General features: G+C 50.7%; 1 protein-coding gene across 1 annotated transcript in view; it reads left to right on the plus strand.

Annotated features, from left to right (window-relative positions):
- CHD5 (chromodomain helicase DNA binding protein 5) overlaps positions 1–25,691 on the plus strand; it is a gene marked incomplete at its 5' end in the record, with an annotated part of 48,991 nt that overhangs the window by 7,430 nt on the left and 15,870 nt on the right. Inside the window, 23 exons of the mRNA XM_026085605.1 lie at positions 1,659–1,838; positions 3,337–3,455; positions 4,313–4,551; positions 5,652–5,776; positions 8,090–8,213; positions 10,393–10,559; positions 11,274–11,492; positions 12,381–12,587; positions 12,677–12,888; positions 15,234–15,365; positions 15,962–16,070; positions 16,675–16,866; positions 16,962–17,162; positions 17,750–17,887; positions 18,831–18,952; positions 19,561–19,734; positions 20,723–20,864; positions 21,315–21,446; positions 22,117–22,234; positions 23,225–23,349; positions 24,406–24,637; positions 24,728–24,853; positions 25,004–25,176. Coding sequence (XP_025941390.1) covers positions 1,659–1,838; positions 3,337–3,455; positions 4,313–4,551; positions 5,652–5,776; positions 8,090–8,213; positions 10,393–10,559; positions 11,274–11,492; positions 12,381–12,587; positions 12,677–12,888; positions 15,234–15,365; positions 15,962–16,070; positions 16,675–16,866; positions 16,962–17,162; positions 17,750–17,887; positions 18,831–18,952; positions 19,561–19,734; positions 20,723–20,864; positions 21,315–21,446; positions 22,117–22,234; positions 23,225–23,349; positions 24,406–24,637; positions 24,728–24,853; positions 25,004–25,176 — 3,708 coding nt within the window. The remainder of the gene's footprint in view (positions 1–1,658; positions 1,839–3,336; positions 3,456–4,312; positions 4,552–5,651; positions 5,777–8,089; positions 8,214–10,392; positions 10,560–11,273; positions 11,493–12,380; positions 12,588–12,676; positions 12,889–15,233; positions 15,366–15,961; positions 16,071–16,674; positions 16,867–16,961; positions 17,163–17,749; positions 17,888–18,830; positions 18,953–19,560; positions 19,735–20,722; positions 20,865–21,314; positions 21,447–22,116; positions 22,235–23,224; positions 23,350–24,405; positions 24,638–24,727; positions 24,854–25,003; positions 25,177–25,691) is intronic.

A 25,691-nucleotide genomic window follows, 5' to 3' on the forward strand; every position in this document is an offset into this window, starting at 1 on the left:
CTCCGGGGCGCTGGCCGCGGTGCTGACCGGGCGCCCCGAGCCGCACCCCCTGCCTCCTTCACGGCCTCTCTCGGGACCCGAGTGCTCACCCAGCAGGCGGCGGTTTCAGCAGGGCGGTAGCGTGTTTGCTGTCAGAGTGTGCAGCAGGTTACAGTCTCTCTTCTGGAAATGAACCTAAACTCTGCCCCGCCAGTCTCTACTCTTGCTCTGCTGTGCTTGGTRTAGCTATCTGAGTTGGGGCCTTTCTGACTGTGGAGAAGCAGACCGCATCTGTCAGCCGTCCAGCAGGGCCCTGGCCTTTCTGAAGGGGCTGGCTTAGCTTGCTGCAGAAGATGCAGCTTGTCTGGAGGGAGCTGTGTGTGACCAAGAGCCGCATGAGAGGTTTTATGTGTCTGCCTGCTGGTGAAAGTGAGGGGCTGTGAGAATTAGGAATTTGAGGAAACTTGACTGATTCACTTTGGAACCTTATTCTGCTCTCATGCCCCTTTYAAGACTCTGTGCAACCACTAGGACTAGGATTATTTTGTTTATGTGACAGCTGAATTCTTCCTGTAGTCGCACGGTTCTTCTACAGCATGTAGTGCCCAGCGGACAGAAAAATGAAACAGCAGCCAAGCAATACTCTAGCACAGTATCTTGTCTGGTAAGCTGAAAGAGATGCATATGACTAAAGATATCTTCTTTTCCTTTCCCTTGTTTTTTTTTCTGTTCACGCTACATATAGGAACACTCCTTTATTCRTGTAAAGCCATAAGCAAACCCACGACAGAACATCATGAGTTACTATGTGTTATGCCAATCTGAAATGTTGCCTACCTGAAAATTTAGGATCTTTTAGCAGAGCAATTAGCTGCTTCTCAGAGGAGCTGCTGTTTTGTTTACTGTACAACTGTTTTTAATATATACATTCACTTACTGCTCTTGGCTTGCTGTCTCTTGCTTTTCTGTTTTACGCCACCACTTATCAGAATGGTGTGTGAATGCTATGGTTTTGTAGCATCTGGGCACCTTTAAAGAAGCATGTTGCAATATGGAGGCAGAATAAGCATCCATTTGCATGACTGTGACAAAATATGGCTTCTCTTGTCCCCCTCGATGCACATGCGGTAGCGCAAGTCATGAGGCAAAAGCATAAAGAGTCGATTACATATATCTTGGTTTAGAAGAGCTTTTCTGAAATGTAATTTCGTCTGTATTGCATTACCTTCTCCTGTTTCTTTTTTTTTTTTTTTTCTTTCCTTCTGGTGATTCTCTGGGGCCTAGAGTACCTTGCATGATCAGATGTGTTTGTAGTGCTCCTGGAATGGAGAGAGGAAATGTCTCCCTGTAGAAAAGAATGTCTCCATTTTATAGGTGGGGACTTGAGGCACAAGGCCGAACAGGGATCGCAGAACTTCTCTGAAGCAACAGTTCCAGTTAAAACAAAGATTTCTTTTTGTGGGTCTTCCATGGTCAGTTGCTTCTCAGTGCTTCCAAATCTGCTTTTTTATGGTATTTTCCTCCTATTACCCAGAATGGAACAGCAGGGATTTTCTAGAGGGAGTGGTTGGATTTGGCTGGTGACAGCAGTTTGGTTCCTGCTGTCTGAGAAGGTTTGTTTGAGGGGAGCTGAGGAAGGGCAGATCTTGCTTTTTCTGCATCATCACTTTCTGTTTTAGGGGAGCAATGATGAGATATCAGACAATGAAGAGGAGATAGAGGAGAAGTCGGAGAGTGAAGGAAGTGACTATTCCCCCAACAAAAAGAAGAAGAAAAAACTGAAAGAAAAGAAAGAGAAAAAGCCAAAACGGAAAAAGAAGGATGAAGAGGAGGATGATAATGAGGATGGAGGTTTAAAGGTACCAAAGATTCGTCTACCCAGAGCTAGTGCTAGAGAGTGGGAATCTCAGAGTATGGCTAGATCCCTGCCAATGCGTGAGTTACACATTCAGTGAGTCACCGCATGAGAGCCGAGTTGTGTTTTCTGGCCATTCACGGTTGCACTTATGAATAAATTGCATTTGTTTAAACCATGGCGGTGTGAGCAAAGCGCTAACCAGTGGGCTCACCAATTTAGCTACTTGCCGATGCGCACTCACAAGTCCTAACTCTACCTTTTCTCGTGATTTAAGCCGCTGTGTTTTACGTTACGTGTGCATGGGCTGAGATCCCGGGCAGTGGATGATCTGACAAACAGTAACTTCCTAAACTGAGGCAACTTGATTGCTTGGATTGTCTGCACCCATCTTTTGAATAACAGAGATTCATTGTATCTGTTCTCTAAACATGAGAACAGATAGTGGCAGATCAGTTCCATGCAGCTTGTTGTCAGAAAAGGTGGACTGGGGGCTTCCTGAGAAGCTTTTCCTGGGTTTGATGGGGAAGAGATTGATGTAAACTCTCAGCCATGTTTGCATTCTGGGATTTGATCTCTCAAGATGTGGAGCATTCTTGCTTCCATTGCTCCAAGAGCTGCATGGTGAACTCAGCACGCTCCTGCACTAGTTCCAATGTGGCTGGGATGGAAGTAAAAATTGTGTTTGGAGGATTTTGAGATTTCAGAATATGAACTAATTTACAGTTAGAGTAAAAAGTAGAAAAAAAAGAAATATACAATGTTATCAAAACTTGCAGAAAATGAAAGATCAAGATGTGCACACAAAAAAATCAAAAGGGAAAGTTTTAATATTCTGGAATTTCCCCTTTCACACAGCTTTTTTCGGTACAAAATGCAGAGGTTTGAAACTTCCCTGGCCTGCTTCATTCTGGTCATGTTGCCTGATTTTCTATCATTGCTGGTCTCAGGAGATGTTTGATATACAGTTGCCAGTAATGCTATTGACAGTAATGGTTTAATATTTAATTTATTTTATTTAAAGCAAACAGAAAAGCAGCCGTAATAGCACTGATGTCATGGTGGGTTTTATTTTTTAAACAGTGGTATGTCTGTAATTCCAGCAGCAACCTAGCCTGGGAAGGCCTCTCATAAGGGGGTCGCAAGCACAGGCTTGCCTTTTTACTGGCTAATCAAGTGCTGTATTTCCCTATTATTTATTTTATGTGCAGACAGAAATCATGCTTCTTGGAGATGGGAAACTCGCCAGGGCTTTGCACTGTATTGCATGGTTAGGGAAGCATTTGGAAGGTGCCACATTCACTTGCTTCTTGGCAGTATATGAAGCATTAGTTTGCTCAGCACTTGTGCGTGCTCTGTCTTTGAAACTGCAGAAACAAATCCCATGTGTTGCTGCTTAGGGAGAGCGTTTGGTACAGAGTATACAAYGGATGGAGCCTCGCACTGCTCGTTTGGAGAGCCTCAGTCATTTACATTAATAATGCCTCTTTGTAAATCTGTAGGAGCCCAAGAGCTCAGCCCAGCTGATGGAAGAATGGGGCCTGGATGATGTAGATTACATTTTCTCAGAAGAAGACTATCATACTCTGACTAATTACAAGGCTTTCAGTCAGTTTCTCAGGTAGGAAACTGAGGTCTGGCTGCGGACCTGCGTGGTGTTGAGATTTGGTCGTTGCTCAGTCAAGGTGCTAAAGCTGTAAAGGAAACTCCGCTGCTCCCCGGAAAGCGTGTGCTGTGGCAATGTCAGCTGGGGATCTGGTGTGAGGAGCTGCCCTCAGATCCAGCAGTCTGTCGTGCAGGGAATTCTGCTCGCAAGGGCAATTTCCTCCCCCAAAGGTGCCTTTTGGCCCTGGGGTGGGTGCAAGCAGCCGTGGCATGATTCCTGGGCACTTCCGCACCGGAGATATGAGATAGTGACCTACCTGTGTTGCTGCTGTGGTAGTGATAACTGCCTCTAGCTCTGATGAACTTTCTGTAGTACTCTATAGCTGATACTCTAATGCATCGTGAGTTCCTTGCTGCTTCACCCTATGTGACTAGAAACAGTACTCAGGAYCTCGTTTTATTTGTAGGATTGACTAGAAAACAGCAGAAATGTTTCTCTTTCCTCTCCCCCAAATCCTATTTTTGTGTGCATTTATTTGAAAAATTTCTTTGAAAGAAATGAGTAATGATAGCAATTTTTTTGTTTGTACTGTGAGCCATTCAAAACCCAACAGGTACTTCAGGGGAAACACAGTCTCTTAGAAGGTTTAAGTGTTTCTCCTTATGTACTTTTTTTCAAAGAAAGTTCTGTTTTCTGCTGATTTTTCAGTGCAGCTGGTACCAGTGGTCTGCACCAACCTGCTGCTAAGAGGCACTGATCACTGATTCGTTTTATGAGCTGCARTACCTTTCTGCAGCACAGGGTGAGCAGGAGCAGGCACGCGGCAAAGACTTTCTGTTAACTCCCTGTTTTCCCTCTCCCTTACCCTTCAGGCCTCTAATAGCCAAGAAGAATCCCAAGATCCCTATGTCCAAGATGATGACTGTGCTTGGTGCCAAATGGCGAGAGTTCAGTGCCAACAACCCGTTCAAGGGCAGCTCGGCAGCGGCGGCAGCGGCGGCGGTTGCTGCAGCTGTGGAGACTGTCGCTATTGCGCCCCCGCTCGCTGCCAGCCCTCCGCAGTCTGCCTTGCCCACTGTCATCAGGAAAGCTAAGACCAAGGAGGGCAAAGGTAGGTGCCAAGCGACGGCGGGCTGAGCAGGGAGGCCGCGCTCGCCTGCGATATCCTCTCCATCTGCCAGGCCCTGCTGGGCGTGCAAAGCTGGACACGTCTTCTGGCTAGCAAAGATGGCAAAGCGTCTCCAGGCCGGAGACATGGTTCAGTAAATTGGGCTAGCGAGGCCAGGGCTGAGGGGCCCTGGCAAGGCAGCTGTGCTCTGCCCAGACGAATATGCACCATTTGGCAGTGCAGCCTGGCGGTTCTTCTCTGAGATGGCAAGGAGTTCGTTGGCTGAAAAACACTCACAGTAAGGCTGCAGTTCTTTTTCAGAAAGGGCTCGGTTTCCTAGTAGTTGGGTGCAAGGTGATTGTCTTCAAAGAAATGAGGATTTGCAAGAAATGAGATAAACTTATAAATCTGCAGTGGCTCCTATGGCAGTAGTCTTATTTGTATTGAAATGAGTCTCTTACTATAAATGTTTTCTTGTTTCTAACAGCAGATTCTTGAAGTTTTCCCCCTGTTTAGAAGGGGCTGTGTGAATCACTGTAGAAGCTGGCCAGCAGTGGGAAAGGGAGGGATCTCCCTTTGTTTGCACTGTGTTTCTTCTCGGGAAGGTTTCTGTTCCAATTATGCAGCCATCAATTCCCGGTGCCTCAAGAGGTTTTGAGCAAGCAGCTCAAAGCTGGCAGTTAACCAAGAGTGCAGCTTGCAGCAGCCTTCCCACTTTGTCGGCTTAGTGCGGCATTCCTGCCTTTCCTTGGCTGTCCCTGGGAGGAGAGAGCTGTCTTCTCTCCCCTTTGCAGACCCCTGAGAGGCTAATTCTGCGGTATTCGCAGCCCTGCGGGCTGAGAGCTGCAGTCCCTCTCCTGGGCAGCTGCATTCCTCCCAAGACAAGCCGCCCCCCCCCCAGATTCTGGGTTCTTTTCAAGCACTGGCTCTGGGCTTGCAGCACTGGCCTTTTGCCCCAAGGGAGGTGCTCTGTGGCCAGTGCTGGCCACCTCCCTGCTCTGTGGGGTCCCACAGCTTTCTCACCCTTCTTGCAAACTCCGCCGTTGGGGTGCGGGGTGATTCTGAGGACAGCCGAGTACCAGAGACATCTTCTGTTTCTTCAGGTCCAGGTGTGCGGAAGAAAATCAAGGGCTCCAAAGACGGGAAGAAAAAGGGAAAGGGGAAAAAGATGGCAGGCTTGAAGTTCCGGTTTGGAGGAATCCCCAACAAGAGGAAAAAGAGCTCTTCTGTAAGTGTGCACCGCCTCTTTCTGCACAGGGCTTTGGGATTGAGGGTGTGTGGCGGGAAAATGGCCAGACAAGCCCTCTTCCCCTAGACGGCTCCCTCATACAGGCAAATGCATGTTTCTCCTGCCGGACTGACTGTGCCTGCCAGCTCGTTTATTCCTCTTGCGGTGACGTTCACCTGCTAGAGAGAATGAGTATCACAGATCTCTGCACTGCCTGTGTCCTCCAGCCTTGGTGGCGCATCTTTCCCTCATTGGCCCTCTGCGTGGTGGGGCATCTCATCCAAGGGAGGTGACAGGTTGCTTTTGGCTGAGGAATTGCTGTGGTCACCCTGGAGGAAGGCTGCTGTAAGGAAACCTTGTAGGCTTGTTCCTGCTGCTCTGTGAGACGCCAGTCTCTGTTCAGCACGTTTGTTCCATCCCTTTGATAGAGAATTGTGTCCAAGCTCACAGTTCTAAAGATGCCCTGTCTGGGCATGTTTTCTACTAAAATCGTATAATCACTTTTACTTTCAGTGATGAGTTCAGTAATGCCATCGTTTCAGATTTCATTTGCAAAAGAATTCTTTAGGGTTTGCACTCCAGCTGAACTGTGCGTCAAAGAGAATTATCAAACGTTTTAATTACATTGCCATAGCTTGCCTACTAGCATCTGTTGTTCTGCCGCATAATCCTGGGATACCAGACCATCCAGGTAAGTGCATGGCAAAGGAGCTCTACTGCAATTTGCATGCTGTGCGTTTGTCAGCACGTGAATATCAGATATATGCAGAGCATTTTAAAGAAGAGTAGATCTTGTAAATAACTATTCAGTAGGGATGGAATTCCTGTAGGCCTTGATAATATTGATCAAAATCCCATTAATTCAGTGCTATTGGAGTTCACTAACTCTCTGGATCTATTTCACTAACATAACCTGTTTGTAAATTATTTTGTGCATCAGAGGTTGAGGTGAAAAGAGTGATTTGAGGCAGTCATTCACTGCTGCGTTTTTCAATCACACATCACAGAAAATTCATCATATGTCTCTAGATGGACTCTAGATTTGTGCATTTGCATTTCCGAGAGTTGTTAAGAGCTTGGACTTGCTCCTGCAGTTGGATTGCTAAGCACACAATTAATAAGTGCGTAAATCAGGGATTTGTATGCTTAAGTCTYGCCTCCAGAATGAGAAATCAGACATATTATTATGTTTTGATACCACAGAATACTTGACCTGTTTAACTCTTTCATGTTATAAAGAAGATGAAGCAGTAACGCCTACATGCACAGACAGACAGACTAACGCAGACTGAAACGAGTGTCTCAGGAGAAAGAGCAAAGTTCTGCCAAGCAGCAGAGGAGGGAGACCCTCACTGCATGAGAGTGGCATAAGGCAGTTGTCCCTGCGTGTGTGTCTGTCTTGGGTATCTGTGCACGCACATCGGTACCCAAAATGGCATCAGTGCAGTGGGAGGCTCTTCTGGGAATGGTAGAGGGGCCTGGAGCGCTGAGCCCCGAGCTTGCTCTGGTTCCTTGGGCGTTGTGTGACAGAGCGTTTCAGACATATAACCCACCCGAACTGTGCTGCAGGATTGCAGCAGCTGTAGCTGTGCTGGAGGGGAAATAGCAAAATGAACTGGAGTGCTGTGTTCAGCCTCTTGCCTGCCCCTGTCACTGTGCAGCACGGAAGCAGTGGCCCGATCTCGAGGGCAGGTCCCCAGGAGCCGAGGCGCCACGCAGCGCCGGTGCGGGTAGTGTGGTGTCGTGCAGCTGGCTGATGCCTTGTGCTTCGAGAGAGGCTGAGCCTTTCCAGAAGTGCCCGGCCAGCTGTGCGATACGATATCTGGGTGCTAGCAGGGATGACAGACTGCAGGGAAACCCAGAGCCCACCTCTTGTCAGATAAGCAGAGCGGAGACTTGACACACTGATTCACACGTTTTAAGTGTGCTCTGAGATTTGCTCAGTGATCTGGGCTAGCTGTCTCTGTGCTGTGCTGAGCAATGCAAAATAATTGTCTTCAGGTTTTAGTTCTAGTCCAGACCTGTGCTGATTGATTGCGTGGCAGGGACATCGATCTGATACAGAAGATTTACCTGCTTCCTAATGCTTCATGACATACTCTGATGACCCCAGTCTTTCGGTGCCAGTGGTGTGATAGCGCTGCCAGCATCCTCGATGCACCAGCTAATCAATTCATGTGGAAACCATACAGTGTTTCTCTCGAGCGTGCCCTGAGGAGCTCAGCCCCTGGTTGGTGATCCCAYGTGGTTTTCTGCAGGTCGTTGGTGCTTTGCTCGCTTAGACTGTGTGTGGTTTGATTTTCCCCTCTGCAGAGTGAAGAGGAAGAACGGGAAGAGTCCGACTTTGACAGTGCCAGCATCAACAGCTCCTCAGTGCGCTCCGAATGCTCGGCGGGCCTGGGGAAGAGAGGAAAGAGGAGGAGAAAGAAAAAGAGGAGTAGGCCATCCCTTTATACTCTGTTCCTGTTCTGTTTGGATTTCCCTCTCCAGATGCGYGCTTTCGTGGTCTTTGCAGTTCCAAGCAGTGCCTGACACTGACTCGGTGGGAGAAGATGTGCTTGTGCTTGTCTGTGTGTGCGGGATGAGAGGTGCTTCCTTGGTGTCCAAACTCTGCTGCTGGTGGGGTCGCGCCTGGAAGGAGGCAGCACGCAGATCCCGTCGTTGGGCACTGGCTCCCCTCCACAGCGCTGGGGGTGCTGGTGAAGGAGGAGCCTGGCATCAGGGCCTTTCCGTCAATCCACAGTCGTCCTTCCCTCCAGCCTTCTCTCCAGCTATCAGCCACCATCCTTCGCCTCSCCTTGAAGCTGGTCTGTGTCTTGACTTCGCGTTGCTTCAGGAGAGAAATTGCTGCAGAGACCTGCCTTGGTGCAGTGCCACAGCACAGAAAACCAGCCTTTCCCATCTTGGCGTGTGTTCGCAGCCTGAGGCCCTCGGCCGCCCTAGGAATCTGCGTGCGCCTTGGGCACCAGCTCAAATCCCAGGCTGCTGTGGGCAGCTGGTACCCTGCCCAGGGGCTGCATGTGTGTTGCCACCAGAATTTGTCCTGTGGCAGCAAAGTTCCAGAATTTACAAGTCTTTCAAGGGAAATGATTTTCACAGGAACAGCCCGTGAAGAAATGTAGGTTTTGGCAAGATCCTAGTGGGGTAGGTCAGGGTGTGAGCGAGAAAATGTAAGAAAGTGGACTTATTTTTGTCTGTGTGAGATGTGCGGTGAGGCACTGGGCAGGTAGAAGATCCGTGATAATGGCATAGGAAGAGGAAGGCATGTGAACAGCAGTGAAAAGCATCTGGCAAGGTCTTCGGGTGGCTGTGTGGCAGCATTTGTGTGCACTTTCCCTCATTTCTTCACTTGTGGAGGGCTTTGCAGTTGATTTTGTTTAACGGCACTTCTTTCTCTTTGTTGCTGTTGAGAGAAGTCCCTTTGCGCTGAGCTGCCCCGSACTCTGCTCTTCTTCCGTTCACCAGTGGAGACTGCCAGGGCCCGCTGTGAGGCTGCCCGGCTTTCCACCCTGGGCCGTGGATGGGTGCAGCAGCTTGGCTGCCTGTTCCCTCGGCAGGCCCGCTGCTCCGGGGCAGGCCTGGCCTCGTGCTGCTCTCTGCTGCGCTCTCTCCCGCCTGCGCTGCTGCAGGACAGTTGCTTGCCTTTCTAGCTTATGTCCTTGTTCGGCACAAGATGCTTAAGATTCAGGAATGCTCTTTTTCATGTTGCCTTTACTGACAGGTTTTTGCTTCTGAGAAATCGAAGGGCAGCTTCTGGGCTTGGGAACAGTTAGGACGTGGAATGGGACCCTCTGCCCTGCAGTGCATGAGGCTCGTATTCTTAGGTCGGTGGGAACCAAGCGCGCGAGGCAGGGCTGGCTGTCAGGCTTGGCACCTTGTGTGCAAAGGGCGTCGCTTTGCCTTCTGGCTTGTTAGCGTACAACAGCAGTGCACAGCGGCTCTAACTGGTCCGGGGACCTTGTGCTGGATCTCGACAGCCCCTGCACCAGGGATGCTGCAGACTGGACAGGTCAGGCTGTCCTCCTGTGGGAGGACAGGTGGACTGCTCTCCACTGCCTGTGCTGGAGGAGCGGAAGCTCAGAGGTTTGTCCAGGGAGTTTCCGGCAGAGTTGGGAACTGAGAAGAGCCTTACCCACGCTTCTGAGGTGTCCTTCCCTTCCGTCTTTCCTTCTGCCCTGAGTTGAGTGAGCTCCTGCCTCTGCGCCTAGTGAGCACCCAGGAAGACCAGAGTAGTCCCAGGAGGAAGAGTCCTTCTCAGCTGTGTTATTGTTGCATGGTACGTTTGCAGTTGATGGCTCTGGTATCTGTGGAGGTTTCTCTGACTGGCCTCCCTTGCAACCTCTCCAGGTTCTGGCATTCTCCATTGAGAGCCTGAAGGAACCAAAGGATGATACAGTGTGGAAAGAGAAAGAGAGACAGAGGTGAGATGATGCTGTGTGCAAAGAACTGTGATGCTGAGGGACAGAGAGGTAGGGGGACGTAACAAGCGGGGACCGAGATGAAATGTTTTCCTCATTTCCGTAGCTATAACGTAGAGGAGCAATTGTCCCATTCCCTCCCGGGAGAGCAGGCAGCTCTGCTGTCCCGCTGACTGTTTGTGTGTCCCTTGCTTCTAGTTGAAGAAGGGGACGGCTATGAGACGGACCACCAGGACTACTGCGAGGTGTGCCAGCAGGGAGGGGAGATCATCCTGTGCGACACCTGTCCTCGCGCCTACCACCTTGTCTGCCTGGACCCCGAGCTGGAGAAGGCCCCCGAGGGCAAGTGGAGCTGCCCACACTGTGTGAGTGCTTGGGGTGCCCGGCAGGGTTTTGCTGCTGTGGTGGCGGGGGAGCAGCAGTGAAATGTCTGGGTTGACATCAAGAGGCTGCTCAGAGCTGTGACTTGGCTCTTAAACTCGTTCAGAGGCACACGTCATCATCTTCCCTTCGCTTCTGTAGCCGTGGCTTCCTGCAAAGCAACAGCTTGCGCAGAGTGGGCTACACATGGACGCTGCAGGGCTGCAGGCCTCGTGGGACGGGGAGCTGTTCATGCTGCCAGTAGCCTTCCTTGGGACTTTCCTTCAGAACCTGGGGCTCCGCGGTTTCCTCTCTCCCACTTGTGTCGTGCAGAATTGTCCTTTCTTTGCAACCAGATCACAGCACTGCAACAAGAGCTGTGTTCGTTGATGTTGCCTTGTGATCACCACCTGAGACCATGTGTCAGGCCACACCGTGGTGAATTAGATGGGTAGAGAAAGGTATTTGTGAGATTTGTTGCTTACAGAGCCTTAGACTCATTGAAGTACTTGCCTGCCTGGATGGGGTCTGGACCCCAGGCAGAACTGGAGCGTTCTCTGAGTGCCGGCACTAGTGGGGCMCTAGCAGAGCGGGCTCAGGCTGTGACACCCGGAGCACGGCTCCCTGGGGGGGGAGCCCCTGTATGCGGCTGGTGCTCCTTGGGTGCAGGCAGGCTGTTGACATGAACCCTCAGCATTGTGCTGGATGGGCTTCCCCAGGAGAAGGAGGGGATCCAGTGGGAGCCGAAGGAGGAGGAGGAKGAGGAAGAGGAAGGTGCTGAAGAGGAGGAAGATGACCACATGGAATTCTGCCGTGTCTGTAAGGATGGAGGGGAGCTGCTGTGCTGCGACACRTGCCCATCCTCCTACCACCTGCACTGCCTGAACCCACCGCTGCCGGAAATACCAAACGGTGAATGGCTCTGCCCGCGCTGTACAGTGAGTGTTACCAGCATTCGTCACCCTGTCCCTGCTCCCGCCCCCACCCGGCTCAGGAGTGAGGCTTAGCCAGTCCCAGGGTCTCCCAGGTGCTGCGGCAGCTGGGCTCTGCAGGCCTCGGCCCCTGCTCTTCGCACTCTTCTGCCACTGATGTCCCTGCTGCCCTTGCCCCTGCTGCTGGCTGGGTGTCCTTTGCCCTCTGCCCTCTGCTGCAAACATCCCCTCCCTGGAAGGGCATCACTGCCCGTGCTGCCCATCTGAGGGCCCTGCCTACCTCTGGACAGCTCTGCTGCCTGCACCGTCTGCCTCATGCAGATTACTGGCGATTTCCCTGCTGGTTTTTAGATTGGATGTCAAGTMCCATTTGATGCATGTCCTGTGCAGAGGGACTTTCCACCTGAGGCAGGCTTGCTGCAGAGGTAGGCATGATTTGTGGGGCCTTGAACTGCATTGGGGAATTAAATGTGGGAATAATGAAACATTTATTATGTCGCAGTCTGCCCTGGTGGCAAGGCCTGTCCCCACTGGGGATGCAGCAATGTCACGGGCATCCTTCTCAGGCCCTCTTGCACCAGCCAGCACTCACCCCACGCGCTTCTTCCTGCCCTCGCCACCTTGTTTCTGCCTGCCTTGTTAGAAGTAGTGAATCACCCCCACAGACTATCTGCCACGCCAGGCCTGGGCCCCGTGTCCTGCCCGCTCGGTGTTCCAGGCATTGAGGTGGCAGAACCTGACGACCCTGAGGGCGTTTGGCGTTTTGCTGGGCGGCACATCAGTGGGACGCTATGGGGCTCTGTGGCTGGAGGGAGGGAGGAGGGGAGGGGGTGCGAAGCTGACAGGGCTCGTGTTAAACTCTGTGCCCTTGCGTATTTACCTTTTTATCCGCAGTGCCCTCCCCTAAAGGGCAAAGTCCAACGCATCCTGCACTGGACCTGGAAAGAGCCGCCTGCCCCGCTCCCGTCGGTGCTGCCCCTGCCGGACGCCGAGCTGGCTGTCCCGCCACCCAAGGCGCTGGAGGGGATCCCGGAGCGCGAGTTTTTTGTCAAGTGGGCAGGGCTCTCCTACTGGCACTGCTCCTGGGTCAAGGAGCTGCAGGTAAGCGTGGCGGCTGCCCGTGTTGCACCCTGCGCCAAGGCCCCTTGCGCAGCGACCCTAGGGGTGACCGTGGCTCTGTCCTCCTGCAGCTGGAGCTCTACCACACTGTGATGTACCGCAACTACCAAAGGAAGAATGACATGGATGAGCCGCCGGCCTTCGACTACGGCTCTGGGGATGAGGACAGCCAGAGGGAGAAGCGGAAGAACAAAGATCCGCAGTACGCCAAGATGGAGGAGCGGTTCTACCGCTATGGCATCAAGCCCGAGTGGATGATGATCCACCGCATCCTGAACCACAGGTGAGAGGAGCTGCGTGCAGCTGGACGCGTGAGTGGGCTGCAGGAACGGTGCTTGCCGGGGTGCCTAAACCCCTGGTGGTGTTGGCGCTGAGAGATGTCATTCAAATCCAGGGAAAGAAAGGGCAAGGATGAAACCTGCCATGCTCCCCTGGCCCTGTGCAAGTTTTGCAAATGAAGCTCTGAGCAGCGGGTCTGTCCTCTGTGCTGTTTTTCCGTTCTTGCACAGCTTTTACACTGATGGTTTTAGGTGTCTGTCCCAAGACAGTGCCCTGGGTCCCCTGGGGAGCATCCTGAGATGCCAGCCTGTTCGTGTGAGATAGGAGCCTGGCTGAGTTCTCACCCCCCCGGGGCTGGAAAGCTAATGTCATCCTCCTCCTGCAGCATTGGCTTCTCGGTCTTTTAGAATTGCGGGGGGCTGTTTTTGTTTTCTTTTTTTAACTGCTGGCTTGTTTCAAAGCTGCTATCACCTTGGATGCCTGCTCCCAAGGTGAAACCAAGGCCAGAAGTGAATTGATGCATTGTTTTTATTTCTGTTACACTGCACATTAAAAATAGAGATAGTAAATTTTTCCAAAAGGTGGATGCGTAGAGTTGTTAAACTCTTTCCAGATGCATTATGTGGCTCCCTGATACAGTCTAATATTTCCATAAATTTCTGCTGTGACCTGATGATCAGTCTTTCTTTCATCGATTGCATCCTGCAGCTGCTATTACTCACCTAAACTACTCTCAGACRCCAGTCCATTTCTGTATATGCCATTTATTCCTCTCGGAAACCGTGCATCCCACCTTCACTCAAATGAGAGGGATCAGCAGGAATTTGAGTATTACGTGTACCCAGGAGGTGGGTAGCGCTCACTTAATTCCCCCTAGTACTCATAAGAACTGTGCCCAAAGAGAAGAATTTGAACAAGTGCCTTTTTCAGTTATGAAGCCTTGACATGCACATTTTTTTTCTGTGAAAGAAACATCCTGCGTATGAACTCTGCTGTGTGTATATTTTTTTACACCCAGCAGCTACAGACRCCTTTTTTGTTCAATTTCTACACCTCAAGTGGCAACAGTGCTTGAAGGGTGATTGACAAAAAMCAAAGTTGTCTGGCTAATTTCCGTGCCAGCTTTACACTGTCTGCTAATAAGGTAAGATTTTGTTCCCCATATGTAAATAATCAGGCTCTAGTGTGTTTATTCATTTTTCAGTGTAACCAAAACTTCAAAGAGCAATAAATGCTGCAGRAGAAACAGAGCTCTGGTATTCATCTAGTTCCATAAAACAGGAACACAAGGTTATTCAGTGAAATGGAAGAGCAGCCTTTAAAGCTTAATCCATTGAAATACTTTCACATGCAGTAAACAACGATAGTTCCCAATGCCAATATGGGATTAATAAAATATGTGGTGTGTGTGTATATATGTGTATATATATATATATATATATATAAACACACATATATAAAAACATATATATATATATATAAAAAATATAAAGTATAAAATAGAGAGCAAAGTACAGGTATAAACACTAGTTCTTCAGGACAGGGACTGTTTTCTCATCCAGGGAGATAGGAAAGACTTCCCAGAGAATTGCTGTTCTCCAGGTGTTTGTGCAGTGTTCTCTGAAGCTTTGAGCGTCCTGCCGGCCTGGCTGTTTGACTGCAGTGGTCCCTGGCCTGGCTCCTAGTTCATGGATGAAGCGTGTTGCTTGCCATCCTGTCTGATAGCTGTCCTTTGAATTTAAAAGCATTTAACTGATTCTGCTCTTTTCTCCCATTCTTTCTTGATGTTGTTCTAGCTCTGCTTGGATGTCATTATATGTAGGTAAAAGCAGAGGAGGAAGTGTCCAATTTCATGGAGTGRGTTATGGTTAGCTGTTTACCTGGCTGGGATCAGATCTATGGCTGAGGAAGCCACCATGCCCTCACAGAGGGATGCTCCTGGATTTTGACATGCTGCCTCCACCCCATTGTTGGCAGCAGTCAGTATTTATATGTTGAACATTTATATGTGAACATAGCTAGCCAAGCATGAGAGAAAGATGTGTCATACATGTCCCTGGGGCTTGTTTTTCTGCAGGCTCACATGTGAATCTCCTATTTTTTTGAGATGGCAGGTGGAGCATTAGCATTTCAGGTTCTGTTGTGTGTAGGATTCTTCATCTCGAGGGATTTTCATTAGYGTCTTGCAAGCTTTGAAGGCTTGGGCTCACTTTAGAGCGAGAGGAAGCTGTGTCGCCAGGAGACGGTCCCCTTGCGAAGCAGTTTGCCAGTATGGTGAAACACTGGCTCAGACTGTATTTATTGCATTTTCTCCTTTCACTGATGTGCTTTGTGTGTTGTGCGTTCTAGCTTTGATAAAAAGGGAGACATTCATTATCTGATCAAGTGGAAAGACCTGCCCTATGACCAGTGCACCTGGGAGATTGACGACATAGACATCCCGTACTACGAAAACCTCAAACAGCTCTACTGGAATCACAGGTATGAGCCGGCTGGGCGGCAGGATTGCGGTGGGTGTGTGCTGCAGCCCGGGAGAGCCACGCCGAGCTGTAGCGGCCTGTTCAGCCTTTCTAAACAACCAGTGATTTCTAGGTGCCCCCATTTCTGAGTGCACTGGAGTCACTTACAGGGGCCTCTTTTCAGAGGCCGTTGCTGAGCACTTTCTGCAAATCAGGCCTTGGTAAGGTCTCTCGTGAAATACCCCACCATCTCAAGGCTGCTTAGGAGTCCTGTCCACCTGTTGCTTGCCAGCCTGTGCCTCCCTTCCCCTACGTTTGTACTGTTAGCAATATGCACCGTTTCACTGCACTTCAGGGAGGTTCCGTGTTGCTGGGGTCTGTCTGTTTTAGGGGAAAAACACAATATTCTGAGGAAGTTGTTATCGTTTATTTGGGATGATGTTGCATGGACTGTTGGAAGGGGATCACTAATACCCCATGAGTCCCAGTGGTAACTGGGCCAGAAAAGCTCCTAAGGGGAAAAAGGTGATAGATTTTGACAGGCATTTCTAACCTTGGCTGGGAGACTGGGAGAGGCATGTCTGTCTGCCTTTTCCTGATCTGCACCCACTATTCCAGGGAGCTGATGCTGGGGGAAGACACGCGCCCTCCAAAGAAGCTGAACAAGAAAGGGAAAAAGCTGAAAGAGGAGAAGCTAGAAAAGCCCCCRGAAACTCCTATTGTTGATGTAAGTGGGAATGGCAGGCGCAGCACAACAGAGTGTGAGCCYGGAGAAAGGGAGGTCTGTCTGGGCCCTCCATCCTGATCCATTTGTCTCCCCAGCTCCTTCAGAGAGACTGCCTGTTTCATTCAGAACTCCGGAGTGGTTTCCTTCTGTGCACAGGCAGGGGATAACGCAGTCTGTATTACGGAGCCATTCTCTRAGTCCAAGAGGAGGGTTCTGAAGGAGCATGTCTGGGGTCTCTCTTTCCCAGACGTGCATGTCTTGCATGCAAATGGAGAGTTGGACTTGTGCAGTGAGGGGCCTGGGCAGCCCCTTCCAGGTTTTCTCAGTGTGGGAAAAGAAGAGRAGGAGGCTGCAAGGCAACTCTCTTGTCTTCACAGCTGGTCAAGGGTTGATGCTGCCCCTTCGCGGGTACTTTGGTGGCACGCAGCAAAGCACTGAGTGCGGGGCCCAGCAGCCTGCGTGCTGAAGATAAGGGCTGTGGTGTGGACTGTGTTTGCATCTCTTTTGGGACTGTTCTGTGTCAGAGATCTAAAGAGGGATGTGCTTGGCTCAAAGGAGGGGGAGTTGGTTCTCACTGCTTTGCATCATGTGTCTTTTTCTTCAGCCTACGGTTAAGTTTGACAAGCAGCCGTGGTACATTGATGCCACAGGAGGCACTCTCCATCCTTACCAGCTAGAAGGGCTAAACTGGCTGAGATTTTCCTGGGCCCAAGGGACTGAYACCATCCTGGCCGATGAGATGGGGCTAGGGAAGACCGTGCAGACTATTGTGTTCTTGTATTCCCTGTACAAGGAGGTGAGCGTCCAGCACTCCCCGAGATGGCTGCGAGCTGCTCAGCCTTCCGGGACAGGGCTAACAGCAACTTGCTTGGACTTTGTCTTCCTGAGCAGGGCCACTCGAAAGGGCCGTATCTGGTCAGCGCCCCTCTCTCCACCATCATCAACTGGGAGCGTGAGTTTGAGATGTGGGCACCTGACTTCTACGTTGTGACCTACACGGGGGACAAAGAAAGCCGGTCAGTCATCAGGGAAAACGAGTTCTCTTTTGAAGACAATGCCATCCGGAGTGGAAAGAAGGTCTTCCGGATGAAGGTATGAGCTCAGTCTGTACCATACCCAGCTGGTTTTAACAGTAAACAAGAAGGGGAGGAAACTGCTAGAAGGGGTGACCTGGCTAGCCCAGGGCTCAGAAGAGCAGAGAGGAAGGGAGAAGGCAGTATGGGTGGAAGGAAGATGTTTGCACTTTGTTGCAATCTCAAACTGATGCAACTCCCCAAAATCCATCAAAGCAATTCAGGATTTATACTGGTGGGCTTGGAGCAGAATTTGACCCAGAGAGAGAGGTTTGCTGGGTTCCTAATCGGCTGTTTTCTAAAGAGAGAAGCTGACACTGTTTATAAGTGGAGGAGATTTATGATGAGCTTAAAAGATTTTTTGCCTGAYCCTTTTCTGTTTATGTAGTCCTTACTTCATTTAAATGTTCAGAAGGATACAGATATTCCGCAGGCACGATTTGTTTCTAGACCCTGCTTGCTGGCATTGTGCAGTACAGTGCAAGCAGCCCCCCCGTTTTTCTCCCCATGTTGGAATAGGTGTCACCTACAGCAGCACCAAAGGTGGGGGCTGTCCCGCTGCATGCMCTCCCTTATCCTGCGTTTTCTCTTCCTCTGTTTGTCTAGAAGGAAGCCCAGATCAAGTTCCATGTCCTGCTCACGTCCTACGAGCTGATCACTATTGATCAGGCGGTGCTGGGCTCAATAGAGTGGGCCTGTCTGGTGGTGGATGAAGCACACAGGCTGAAGAACAACCAGTCCAAAGTAGGTAGCAGACRTTTGTGAGCCATTCCTCCAGCACACTAGCGCAGCTGCTACCACAAACACAGCCAATCTGTTGTTCCATTCCTTTCTCTCTGGGAATCAGAAGACATCCTCCCCTTGCACAGGCTCTGCTTGGCACCCTTGTTGCAGCAGGATTGTTGCCTTTTACATCGTCTGGCATAAAAATCTTTCAGTTGGGAAGGAGGTGGCAGCCTGGCTAGTCATACAGGCAGCAGGCTAAACCTCTGCTTGCTCCCCTGCAGCAGGGCGGGTTCAGGAAACAAGGAGAAAAGTGTCYGATCTAGTCAGGAGTTCCATATGTCTTACGTCTTGCTCCAGCTCTGCGTGGAAAAGATGCAAGACTGGTTGTTTTAAAAGAAGGGGAGAACCCATCGCTGACTTTTAAGTAGAATGCATAGTGGAGCTTTGCATTTTGCTTTTTCTCAACAAAAAATCAACTTGCTTTTCCAGAACTGGTGCATAATCACAATAAAAGATAATAGATCCCAGAGTAGTTCTGGTGTTAGGCTATTCCTGGCGGATATGCTCCCTCTGGTTTCTTCAGTGGTTGCTGCTGGGTAACTGAGAAGTCCTTTGATGGGCTCTCATGAAAATGAATCACTCCCTCTCCTCCTTCTTCCTCTTACCTGAGGCCAGGTGTACTCTTGGGTGCTGTCAGTGTGGAGACACTCTGAGACCTTCACATGGCCCCTAGCGCAGAAAGGGCCGGGTGATTAGAGCCAAGGACATTCAGGATTGCAGCCAGCGCTTGATGGGGATGGCTGAGATTGGGACATGCAAGCTGTGGTCTGGCCCTGYGTGCCCAGTGGGGAGGAGAGATCACTGCTGTGTCTCTGTGCTTGAAGTCTGCAGCACCAAGAGTTCCCAGATGACCAGTTAGTTCCCCTGAGCTCTTTTCATCTAACTTGATTTCTTTTCCAAGTTCTTTAGAGTATTAAATAGCTACAAAATCGATTACAAGCTGCTGCTCACCGGGACTCCACTCCAGAACAACTTGGAAGAGCTCTTCCACCTGCTCAATTTCCTGACTCCGGAGAGGTTTAAGTAAGTTGCACCAGTTCTCTCCTTGAAAAGGGAGAGCAGCAAGGACATGCTGTCTTTTTGGCCAGCAGAGCTGCTAAGTAGAGATTTTCCAGTTCAGCAGGGCTCCATCTGTTTGGTAATGCCTGGATCCAGTTATTGCTGTGCAAATGTCACTAATCTGCACTGGCAGGTAGATGGCAGAGCACATAGTCCCAATGGTTTGCCATAACAGCTACATGGGCATTTTATGTAAATCCGAATTTTATTCACATGGAATACTTCTTTTGGGGCCCTGTGAGTGGATATTGCCTTACAATTAGTCAGTCAGTGGATTTGTGAGTGAGGGACTGAAATCTACCTTGCTCTTTCCCTCTGTCTTAGGGAACAGTGATACTTTGGGGAGCTTGTTCGGATTTCATGTTAGTACATTTAGTGTGAATGCTCCCTTAGCAATCAGTACAGCTCCTCAGTCTGGCTTTTGCTCACTCAGCTATGGGCATGGGAGTTTTATCTCATTGTATGCCATAAGAGCTCTTTTCTTGAGTTCAAGTCATAAAAAACCCCAAACGTCTTTACTCCTGCATGTCCCATTATCACTCAGCACTGTGTGGTTCTGGCTGCTTTCACAGTAACCTGGAGGGATTCCTGGAGGAGTTTGCAGACATCTCCAAGGAGGACCAGATCAAAAAGCTCCATGATCTGCTGGGTCCTCACATGCTGCGGCGGCTCAAGGCGGATGTGTTCAAGAACATGCCAGCCAAGACTGAACTGATCGTGAGAGTGGAGCTYAGCCAGATGCAGAAGTGAGTAATTACGTCGCAGCAGGCTGTGACTGGCTCCCCTGAGAGCACAGAGGCACGGCGTGGCTGGCTTCCTTCACGTTACTTCATCTGTCTGTGGTGCAGTAAGGCGTCAGTGGGGTTTGATGGGCCAGAGAAATCCCTCTGTTCTTGGATCTGCCATGGAAAGAGCTGAAGTGTTTTATGTGTTAGCAGGGAGTCCGCCCTAGTGCATTCAGCCGTGTTAAATTGGGCTCCACGCAGTCCTGGTTGCTCAGCAGGAAGCATTTGATGCACGGCAGCCTGGCTGCATGGCCCTCACCAGTTCTGGGGCACAGAGAAGATATTGAGGCCAAACCGCCTCCTGCTTCTCGTGATCTTGGCAGTGCTAAAACAGCATTGTTTATGCTGCAGGCTGCAGCTCTGCCCTGGTGGAAAGCGCCCGTTTTGTACCCAGCGATTCAGAGTGTGTGCTGGTGGCAGGGGGAGCGAGATGCGTGTTTTGGCACCTGGGCACCAGCCTGTGCCGTGAGCTCCTCTGGTGTCAGTCTGGAGCATCGCCACTGAGGCCAGAGGCCCTGCCCTGGCTCGCAGCTGTGTGGTGCTGCTGCCGCAAGGGATGCTTGCTCAGGCGCATTTGTTGTGGGCTGGCTCTTCCAGCTTCACCGGCATGTTCCTCGGAGATTGGGGGACTTGCAGGGAAAGGCACACTGCTTCTGCCTGGTGCCGTAGTGCGAGACTCCACTCACATCCAGCAGCAGGAGCATTCCTGACTGCTGTACCCCCAGAGTTCATCCCGCTTACGGAGCTGTGTTATCCACAGAGCACCTGAACAAAACCTGTCCCCCAGCTGAAGATGCTGAAGCATCACTTTTCAAAAAGTGCCCATACCAAATTTCCCTTTTGAAGCGTCACTGAGACTAGTGAAATTTAATTCAGTGCCATCCTATTTATGCTGGTCCCATAACTGGCCATATTAACAATATTGTCTATTCCATCCCCGTTCATGCAGGAAGTACTACAAATTTATACTGACAAGGAATTTTGAAGCCTTGAATTCAAAAGGTGGTGGGAACCAGGTCTCGTTGCTCAACATCATGATGGATCTGAAGAAATGTTGTAATCATCCATACCTCTTTCCTGTGGCGGCTGTGGTAAGTGAACTTCATTTGCACTTTGGAGACGTTTCTCAGAATGTGTGTGTACAGCCATCAGTGGGAATTGTTTCCATCATCTCCCTTTGGTACAGGTATGTTTTTGGCATGAGTRGTTTGATGGGGCTATTTTGTCTTGGAAACGCATGTGAATTTCTCCATGAAATTAATGTTTTTTTTCCTCTGAGAGACTTGCACAGTCCAGGGCTAGTGTGTTCCCGAATTTGCAGTCTGTTACTGTAGACCATAGGAAACCACCCATTCTCTGGCACAGTTTTCCTTATGGCCTCTTCCCACAATAGAGTCCCTTGTTCAGAAGAATTTCTTAGGGACAAAATCCTGCTTCATTCAGTTGATGATTGAATTGATATTTAATTCAGAGGGTGTGGGACTGTTCCTGGTAACTCTGGCAGCGAGGAATATCTCCACTAACTAAGAATGGCTTCACAGGAGGCACCGGTTCTGCCCAATGGATCCTATGATGGGAATTCTTTGGTTAAATCTTCTGGAAAGTTGATGCTGCTCCAAAAGATGCTGAAGAAGTTACGGGATGGGGGCCACAGGGTTCTGATCTTCTCCCAGGTGAGTAAAGGGGAAGTGCTAATGAAGARCCCGAATAAATTGTTAAAGGACATTTTTGCTCTAAATGAGAATTTTGTATTAGGTACAGATAGAGACGGGTAGAAGAGCTGGTGACAGCTTATATAACAGATAGTGCAGCAGACTTGGCCATCATGATGGATGGACTCCTTTCCAGCTCTCTCCTGAGAGAGGTCCTTTAATGTTTAAAACTTCTTTTTATCTATYGATAAAAAGGAGATAATAGTAGCAGTGTTCCACTTCAGTGAGGCTGTTCAGCTATAATTCCCTTGTGTTTGCAATGCAGCCTCAGAGCTGCCTCTAGATGTCCTGTAAGCGGTGGTCTCGGGGCAGCTTCTTGTCTGCAGTACTGCTGCCGTTTGCCTGCAGCAGACTCCGGCCCCGCGTTGTGCCTCTGGGCTGTGAGCGCGGGCGCAGCCTGGGGCCTGGGCAGTGCCGGTGTGCAGCTCTGCGTTCCCCAGAGGACGTGGTGAGAGGTGGGGAGCCGAGGTCTGTCTGCTGTTTGTGTGCTGGGAAGAGCGTTTCCCTCGGAGTGGCATCTCCGAGTCCCCGGGCAGCCGTGCTCGGAGAGGGGTCTCCCCGCAGACGGCGCCTCGGTGCTGCTCCCGTGTGGGCTGGGCAGAGCTGCTCACACCAGGATTGCCTTGCGCAGATGACAAAGATGTTGGACCTGTTGGAGGATTTCCTGGAGTACGAAGGCTACAAGTATGAGCGGATAGACGGGGGCATCACTGGAGGCCTGCGCCAGGAAGCCATAGACAGGTTTAATGGTACTCGTTTTTCTCCCCCCTTGACGAGCGTGCGCGTGGGCGCGGGCAGAGTGTGCTGTGCGGCCCCAGGACCCGGTGCGAGCGCGTGGGAGGAGGAGAAGCGGGGAGGCTCCTGCACTGTCCTTTGCYGCGGTGCCACTGACTGTGTGAAGCGCGGGGTCTCTGGCTGCCTGGGAAGCGCTGCCTCGAGAGCGGGCCGGTCGGGCGGCCCATCCTGCCTTTACCCCTGCTAACAGGGCTGAGCCCGGGTTTCCCCGGTGAGGAAGCGGTGCCCAGTGCAGCCGTGGCGGCAGGAACAAGCCTATGAATCCAGCTAATTTCTCACCCCTCTTCCCTTGTGAATGCAGCCAGCCTGCGTTGTTCTCTCCAGAGCTGCTGTCGCTCACTGATGCAGCTGTGGGAGACCGAGGGAAGTGTTTTTACAGTACCTCTCTTGGTCGCTGCCAAGGGAAAACACTCAAAAGACTTTCCAGGATGGGCTTAAATCTCTTCTGTGCAGCGAGGTGAATTTGCAACACGCAGCCAGCTGCTGCATGAGGCCATTTGTGTCCAAAGAATCCCACACTCGCTTGCAGAGTAGGCAGTCGGGGGCGAGGGCTGCATGCTGTTAAGCAGCTTTTTTTAAACCAGAGTTTCTGAGCATAGCACTGAGTTGTTTTTACTATGTGATTAAGCCTTTTCAGTTGTGTCACACAATAAATTTCCAGTGGGTTAAAGACAGGCTGCTTAGTCTGAAAGACTCATGCATTTCCTTCAAAGGTCTCAATAGACTGCAGAGTTTCCCCTTCAGGTCTGGAGTTGTATTTTCTCCAGGAACTGATTTCCAGGGAATGATGTACTTCTTGCTCCTTGCCTTCCCTGCCACTTGCTTTCTTGTTTAGACTGATGGTTCCCACAGTTTTATAACTAAAGCACAATGCTGCACATCTCCTAGTAAGCCAAGCTCCTTTCTGTCTCACCTTTTGCTGCCTGTGGGTTTGTCTTTCTCAGCTCCTGGTGCTCAGCAGTTCTGCTTTCTCCTCTCTACCCGCGCTGGTGGTCTGGGCATAAACCTTGCTACGGCCGACACAGTCATTATTTATGATTCTGACTGGAATCCCCACAATGACATCCAGGTTTATTACTTTTTCTTTTCCTTCCAGTATAGTAAGTACCGTTCTGGCTGGGCCCTGTGTTTGCACGTCCTATATACTAGCTTGATCCCCAATGTAGACCGAAATCAATTTTTTTCTCTCGGGTTGCTGACATTTTCTGCAATATTTACAGGGCATGATTCTGTTTAGGATCTCTCTTCCTGGGTCCTCTGGCCTTGCTCTGTCCTGTCTGTGGTGCAGGAGGGGTCTGGCATGTGAACACTGGCTTTCTTCCATGGGATTCTCACCTCTTCCTGCTGCTTGTTCATAACCAGGTGTCCCTTCCTCTTTTGGAGAACTTCCATTTATGCTTCCAAAAGCCCATGGTGGATCCCTAGCTAATGGTGACCATCAATGGGAAATAGCAGCTGGAGTGGGTGAGCATCGAATGCCCCTAAAAATAATGGAAAAGTGAAAAGAAATACCCCTCTGTCCCCTGCTTCCTTGCCGAGAGAAGGGAATAACCAGGAAAAGGTTCTCTCTCCGAAGTTTCATACACTGTTATAATCCATTTCTGCCAGCATTTCTTTTTCCTGAGGCCGAGGCAGGGGGATATGCTGGTGCAGGACGGTGAAGGAGAAGTTAGGGCCTGGTGAATCTGCAGCCGGAGAGTTCCTGGGAGGAACCTGTCCATGCTGCCTGCCTTCAGATACTTCAGAGAGAGGCCTGAATTGGGAAGCTGGCTTGCCTGTAGTCAATAGAGAGGGAAGGAGAACTCCTTCAGAGCATCTCAGGTTGGCTCTGAGGAGCCTCTCTTGCTCCGTTGCCTGTGGCAGCCTGAATGTTGAATTCAGCCTTGCCCGTGGTGGTGCCTCCGTGCTGCCCGTGCAGCCTGCAGGGGACAGAAACCCGGCCTGCTCAGATGGCGCTGTGCTCGGCAGCGAGGGGAGCGGTTCCCAGCCTCGCGCCGAGCGCTTGGCATCGGTGCCCTTGCTTATGGGAGAGAGGGGCTCCTTCCGGCTTGCTGAAAACCGGAGCGAGGCAGACTGCAGACAAGCCTCTGGCGGCTGCTCTACCGGCACTGTTCTCTGCCCGCAGGCGTTCAGCAGAGCTCACCGCATTGGGCAGAACAAGAAGGTGATGATTTACCGCTTCGTGACACGAGCCTCTGTTGAAGAGCGCATCACTCAGGTGGCCAAAAGGAAGATGATGCTCACCCACTTGGTGGTCCGTCCAGGGCTTGGCTCAAAGTCGGGCTCCATGACCAAGCAAGAGCTGGATGACATCCTCAAATTTGGGACAGAAGAGCTTTTTAAGGATGATGTGGAAGGTGAGGTCAGGAAGGGGCTGGGGATGCTCTGAGCAAGACAACTCCCTCTCTGAGCTGCGAGGGCTCCTTCTCATGTTCTTCCACTTTCAGGCATGATGTCTCAGGGCCAGCGGATTGGCATGCCGGATGCGGTCACCCCTTTCTCTGACACACTGTCAACCAAAGGCGGTGCAGTGACTCCTGGCATGAAAAAAAAGCACGGTGGCACCCCACCAGGTTTGTAACCCCAGTTGTTGGAGCGACTTTCCCCCCTCCCTGGCCCTGCATCCACCCTGAGCTCACCTGGCTCTGGGAGTGGGCTGTTGTGGCTCCTGCTCTCCACAGCGTGGTGATTTGCTTTTCCATTTCCCTGACTTTGCCCTCCAGGTGACAATAAGGATGTGGATGACAGCAGTGTGATTCACTATGATGATGCTGCCATCTCTAAGCTTCTGGACCGGAACCAGGATGCGACTGATGACACAGAACTGCAGAACATGAACGAGTATCTGAGCTCCTTTAAAGTGGCCCAGTATGTTGTGAGAGAAGAGGATGGTGTGGTAATGTGACTAGTATCATGTCTTCTAATTGCATCTCTTTGTATGTCCCTCTGTTTGCGTTTCTTCCTCCTTGCTTCTCGTTTTTGCAAGTGTTTCTGTGCAAGGCAGGACTCCTCCCTGCTCTGTGTCGATGGTAGCAGTGACAGTGCAACCGGCAGGATTGCGTTAGATTGTTCAAGACCCAGGGAACCCAGGGCTGATGGGGACTGGCTGTAGGCAGCGGAAGCAAAGTTGTCTTAGTCCTGTGTGATCAGCAGTGCAAGCTGTGCTCTGTACGTGTTGACACAGGACCTCGTCAAATCAGACCTCTGCCTGGTGCCTGTGGGGAAAGGCTCATTGCCAGGCAAGGCAGTTTGTCCAAATTCAAATTGTCTGCCTCACAGCCATCCTCAAAGCATCAGCTTTGGGTATGAGAGAGCTGAGTACAGTTCTGCCCTGTGACAGACTCTCAGTGGGGCTCTGGTTTCCCTGGGCCTCCGTTGCCCTCAGAAAGAGGAGGAAACCAGAGTGGGCTG

This window comes from Apteryx rowi, unplaced genomic scaffold, assembly GCF_003343035.1.
Source record: "Apteryx rowi isolate R43461 unplaced genomic scaffold, aptRow1 scaffold_67, whole genome shotgun sequence".
Taxonomy (NCBI): Eukaryota; Metazoa; Chordata; class Aves; order Apterygiformes; family Apterygidae; genus Apteryx; species Apteryx rowi.